The 6,246-nt window shown below is 39.2% G+C and overlaps 1 protein-coding gene across 3 annotated transcripts; it reads left to right on the top strand.

Moving 5' to 3' along the window:
• The first annotated feature begins 423 nt into the window (after positions 1-423).
• Positions 424-2,878, top strand: LOC145097024 (transcription factor bHLH81-like). 3 transcript variants are annotated; one of them, XM_079034492.1, is made up of 6 exons: positions 424-954; positions 1,058-1,177; positions 1,273-1,338; positions 1,807-1,875; positions 2,085-2,428; positions 2,526-2,878. In XM_079034492.1, exons 1-5 carry the CDS (start codon positions 589-591, stop codon positions 2,112-2,114), a joined length of 651 nt encoding a protein of 216 aa, XP_078890618.1. In that variant the 5' UTR covers positions 424-588; the 3' UTR covers positions 2,115-2,428; positions 2,526-2,878. The 3 variants fall into 3 exon arrangements, with proteins under 3 accessions (XP_078890618.1, XP_078890617.1, XP_078890616.1); XM_079034491.1 differs by having other exon boundaries at positions 2,085-2,442; XM_079034490.1 differs by lacking the exon at positions 2,085-2,428 and having other exon boundaries at positions 428-954.
• The last annotated feature ends 3,368 nt before the right edge of the window (positions 2,879-6,246 follow it).

Genomic DNA, 6,246 nt, shown 5'->3' with positions numbered 1-6,246 from the left:
GTAAAGGGAAAATGAATCAAGAGGGTAACCAACTGTTGCATTTGTTCTCCTTTGGTCTCTTTCCTTTTTTTGTACTCAATATACCATCGAACATGTTGTTTGTGTTCACCATAACCCTTTGACCAGTTATCACAGGTCAAAAGTCGGTCAAAAGGGTTATGGTGAACACAAACAACAAGTTCGATGGTATATTGAATACAAAAAAAGAAAAGGGACCAAATGAGTAAAAACGCAAAAGTTAATTACCCTCGAGAGTCATTTTCCCAATAATATATTTTTAAAATTTATATATAATAATATTGGTTTGATTAATGACAATTTTATATTGTTACATCCCTACATGAGGTTGTTCTTTTTTATAATCGAAACTAAACTATTTTCTGGAACGATACGTGTTTTATAGGAAGTAGAGTATTTAATTGCCAGATGTTGCAGAGCATTTACTCCTGTGAAGCGGTGACGTAGCAGTTGTTTCCTCCAATCCACCTCTTTTCACTCATCTTTTTTATCGTAAATAAATTAAAAATCTGTAGTAGCAAGATAAACACGAGTTGCTTAACCAAAAGGTAATCCAACAGAGGAGTAAAGATGCAACCGACAGGCAGTGGCGGTGGTGGAGGACTATCCAGATTCCGGTCAGCTCCGGCGACATGGCTGGAAGCACTGCTAGAATCAGAAGAAGAAGATGTAATCATTGACCCACCAAAACCACCTCCACATCAGCAAGCTTCCATTGCAGGCACCCCCACCCCCTCCAGACCTACTTACGTTGATCCCAATATCTTCTTACCTAGCCGACAGAACAGCTCTCCCGCCGAATTCTTTTCTGAGATCAACAATCCTGATGCCTATCTCTCCAATTACGACGACTACCTCTCATCGTCCTACCACAACGTTAAACCATCCAGGGCTGTCGATGTAGACGACCAACAACCCAAGTTCACCACACAGCTCGTCAGTTTATACATACATTTTTTCATTATTTAATACTGCAACTTGCTTATTATATATATAATATCAAATTAATTAAGACTGATTTTAAAACTTGGTTATTTAGAGCGGAGATCAGAGCGCGTTGTTGGATGTTGAGATGGATAAGCTTCTGGGGGATTCGGTGCCGTGTCGAGTACGAGCAAAGCGCGGATGTGCCACTCATCCTCGGAGTATCGCCGAGAGGGTAACCTTCTGTTCTGTTGTGTTCTGTTGTTAGGTTGTTTGAATTCGTAAATGGTGATTAGAGAGTAAACTGGTGAAACTAATTTGGGTTTTAAGGTTAGAAGGACTCGGATTAGTGACAGAATAAGGAAGCTCCAAGAACTGGTTCCGAATATGGATAAGGTAAATCTCTTTCCGTCAGAACTTTCCTTTATTGGTAACTTGTTTAAATCTGTCAATGGAGACACAGTACTGCCTTTTCCCTGTATATCATGTACCGACTCCTACCTGAGACGTGGAGCAGCCTTTCCTTTTCAATCCAAAATTTAGTTGGGTTCTGCTCCAGATTTTGATCTTGTACTTTTTCTGTTTTTATCAATTGCTATAAGTTTATTCTACTGATAGCTAGTCAAGGATAGATATATCATCCATATCAATTTTGGAGTTGATTAGTGGCTCTTTTGACCAAAATAGTAGGCGTGTCTCTTGTTTTGGCAAAGGAAGACTTGCTTATGCTCATGTTAAATGTTTTTTTTTTTAAGATGTCTGTTTATGAGATTAATCTAGTCTCAAAACACTTTGAAGCCTCTCCTTTAATTAAGAGGAATATAAAACTCACAAGGTCTAATGTGAGATGGGTTTATGATGCAGCAAACCAATACGGCAGACATGCTAGAAGAGGCGGTTGAATACGTCAAGTTTCTGCAAAGACAGATTCAGGTATTATACATTGACGCCTCTAGCAGTCTTATTATGTTGCCTTGTTTACAACTATTATACAGGTATTATGCATTGTCGTGCTCTTATTTGGGAGAATTAATCCTAGTCTCTGATTTTTTTTTACCCAACACAGGATACGACAGAGTAACATGGTTTGTATATTGTGCTTGTTTGGACCAGACTAATAAAAATTTTAATTTTTTGTTCAGGAACAAGGTTGGATAAAGAGTCGTTCATGATCTCTCTTCTAGGCAAAAAGACGTGAATGCCATCTTCATACTTAGCTTATTATTGGAAATAAACCTAAAAAACTTATCTAGTCCCGTCTTGTCATATCTCTTCTAACAAACGCAAACAAGTCGTGCATATGTTGCATTGGACAGGACTAGACGAGGTTTTTAGGGCTATTTCGGATGAGGTAAGCATTCACATCTTTGAACAGACATGAGATCAAGGACGAGTCCCCATCCCACCTTGTTCTACCTTTTTGGGAGATACAGAAAAATTGCAATTATTTTCCCATTGACATCCATCGGAGGCTGTAACAATCAGGGCATGTCAAGCATAGTAACTCTCTGTCATAATGTTCATAACAAATTAATGGAACCAGTTTAATATATAAACTTCAATCCCCCACCCCTTAAATGCAGGAACTAAAGGAGCACCGAGACAAATGCACATGTGTGGTTGACGATTGATAACAGAAAAGAAGCTAACCTTTTTTTGATCGTGGTTCAAGGGATCATAATGGAGGACTATGGTGCTTATTCCAAAATCTCAGATCAAATTATATTTTTCCTTTCTGAACCAAGGAAATACCATGAGAAGTGAGTAAACTAGTCAGGGGGTATGTGTTGGCCACTCTCACTTGTGTCATTAGTACCATCTGTTCTCCATTACACCTCTAGGATTTCCTTGCTAAATAGTAAACTTATCAATGGCTAATACTCTCACTTGTATACTTGCTCCTCCTAGTTGCTTACTCTTCGTGTTTTCTTGGGAACTATGTTATCTTTTAAAATGCTATGCCAAAATGAACACCATTTTGTCTTAAAATAACAATGTTGTGTTTGATATATAACCAAATAGATACAAAAAAGTAGCACATACATACACCAACCAAAGCAGGACGTATATATAAAACAAATGTGGAGTAAAAGAAAAATATTGAACTTCAAAGAAAGAAGACTGTGGAAACAAAACCAAACACTAAACAACAAAAGCCAACGAGAAGAAAATACCGACCATTGCATGTGTAGATCGGCTGTGGGAGATTCCGACAATGGAAGGGGGTCGAACGATATTCAAAAAATATCAATCTTTAGTGATGCCAAACATGGCCGCCAAAGGTCAAAAATGTCGCCGCTAAAAGTATTAACCCCTAATGCTCTATGCCGCAATTAATGCTCTTCTTGCCACTATCGCTCTCGGTAGCCCCTAAAGCTGTGGCCATTAATTATAGTTTTCTCTTTTTAGCATTATTATTATTATTGAACATTAAAAATACAGCAAAACGATATAAATATAAAAAATTCTACGAAATATTAATTGTAGAAAAATAAGTCAAAACCTTAAAATTTATTAATACAACGTCCAAAGTATTAACAAAAACACTAAGTGCAAGTTATGTTTTAATTTTAATGTAACATCCCGAAATTTGCTGATATTTCCGAATCCTCTCTTTTATTATTATTTTGTCATTTGTAGTCCTTGTATGATGTAGAACTTGCCATACTAGCTTTATGGAACCATTTCTTATCCCCAAAAGTCCCAAATTGGTGAATGCTATGTGGTGAACGACATAAGTTGTCCTTTCAGACCCTAGAAAGGGTCCTAAGTGATAAAAATGATGTCCCAATGGCTGAGTGTGTCCCATGCATGTAGTAGAAGGGTCTTAATGGATTAAGACCATGTATTAAGAACTTTCTAGACGTCCAAAGTCTTAAAGTTCAAGACTTTATAGTTCTAGGGTACATTTGGTCGATGGATCTGAAGTTTGGGCTTAAGTGCTTAAGCCATTAAGCACTTATGAGAGTTTTGGTACAGACTCGCGTACGCCCCGCGTAGAGAGCAGTATGCCCCATACCAATTCAGTGGTCCCCTTTTCCAGTCAACATTAGACGGAGTACACCCCACGTACCAGAGGAGTATGCCCTACGTACGCCCTCTGTTGGGCTTTTGCGATTTGGGCTTCAGGATTGGGCCACCTTTGGCCGGTTTGACTTGGGCCTTGATTGGACTTCTGAATAATAGTGTTTTGGGCCAACATGGAAATGGACCCTAGGGTGAGGCCCAATTATAGGGATTTGGGCCCAATTTGGGAATTAGGCCAATAATGGGTCTTGTGTATGTGGACCTTTAGATCATGGATTTGGTATTGGGACTTGGCCCAAATTAGAGAAAAGGCAAAATGGACTATATAGACCCTTGGTCAAGATTGATATCCCAAGTATTGATTTAGTATTCATTATTTTGGATAGTTCGGGATTTTTGGCGAGACAACAATTTGGGAGTTAATTATTTTGTTCAGATCGATATTGTGAGGTGAGTTATCCTCACTATACCCAAGGGTCTAAGGCACCAAGGCCGACCCTTTGAATTATTATTCGGATTTGTTGTTGTTGATATGTTAGATCGATATCTTGGTAGATAGGATGGTTATGCTTAGTGACCTGTAGTTTGCTCTGACTGTCTGTATACTAGTAGGAGATTACATGTTATATGTGCACATGCTTGATTGGTAGTTGAGGTTATTCCATCTCGAGGATGAGTGCACCCTAGTATGTTGTCTCTATAGACTGTTATATGATTATTTGATATAGGTGCACATGTTTGATTGGTTGTGGGCATTCCAATCCGATGGTTCTAGGCTGAGAGTATTCCATCCCGAGGATGATTGGACTCATAGTATGTGGGCATTCCAACCCGATGGTTGTGGTCCGAGAGTATTCCATCCTGAGGGTGATTTGACTCATAGTATGTTGGGATTCCAATCTGATGCTTGTGGGACGAGAGTATTCCATCCCGAGGATGATTGGACTCATATTGGGCATTCCAACCCGATGGTGGTGCGCCGAGAGTATTCCATCCCGAGGATGATTGGACTCATAGTATGTGGGCATTCCAACCCGATGGTTGTGGGCCGAGAGTATTCCATCCCGAGGATGATTGGACTCATAGTATGTTGGCATTCCAACCCGATGGTTGAGGGCCTAGGGTATTCCAACCTGATGGTTGACTGGACCCATAGTATGTTGGCATTACAATCCGATGGTTGAGGGCCTAGGTTATTCCAACCTGATGGTTGACTGGACCCATAGTATGTTGTTTGCTATTATATGTGTATGTTTGTGTGTATGTGTATTTTGGGGGGTAACTCACTAAGTCTTCAAGCTTACATTTATCGATTATTGTTTCAGGTACAGTGAATCACTGCGGGAAGGCAGATGTGTGACCGTACACTTCCTCACATGTTATGACTTGTTTTCTAGGATACTCTGATATGAACTATTTTGAAAACACTTTGTAATAATTAATGATTTTGTAAACAATTTTTATACTTGGGTTGGTTTTGAAAAGTTTAAATTTTTTTAGAATTTCATGGATGTTACATTTAACAAAACATTACATAAATCCTACAAGTATCTATATTGTGACAACCCAAAATTTCTATCTTGTAAAGTCAATCAAATCAATCAAAAGTCAGACATGTTTTTGTCACCTTTTAGCCCTGTTAAGGGTCTGTTTGAGAGTTTTTAAGCCTAGTGTAATGTATGAACGGGTGTTAGGATGTGTTAGCTTAAGATCGGAGGAATTGATTTGAAACAGAAAACCCCTCACAAGGTGTTCACGGCCGCAAACTAGGTTCATGGCCGTTAACCACCTCCTATATATATAAGAGTGGCCCCTTTTTCTCCTCACTTCTCCTCCTCCCAACCGTAAACATCCCCATTTTCTCTCAAATAGCTTCGACCATGAACCCTCTAAAGCTCCAAAAATGTAAGTGTTTCATCCTAAAATTTGCTATACTTGAAAGATTACTAGATCGTAGCCTTGATTCTTCATGATTCATCACCATCTTCATGAACTTGAAGGGATCACGGTCGTGAACCCTTCATAAGGGTTGTGAACCCTTCATAGGTTCATTGGACCGTGAACACCTCATGAGGCCGTGAACTCTATAAGGCCGCAAACCCATCTTTGGGTGGCCGTGAACCCCTTCCAAGCTTCCATTTGCAAGCCTAACACTTCATTTGGGGTGTTTCCTACAACCTTAGGTAGTTCCCTATACTAGTTAGTATATATAAACACTAATTGAATACACATATATGTGATTACATGCCTTATAGGATCCAACAGTGCTTCGGGACT

Source organism: Lactuca serriola, chromosome 4, assembly GCF_051521515.1.
Source record: "Lactuca serriola cultivar US96UC23 chromosome 4, Lser_US96UC23_V15, whole genome shotgun sequence".
Classification (NCBI taxonomy): domain Eukaryota; kingdom Viridiplantae; phylum Streptophyta; class Magnoliopsida; order Asterales; family Asteraceae; genus Lactuca; species Lactuca serriola.
This window is presented reverse-complemented; position numbering and strand designations above follow the sequence as displayed.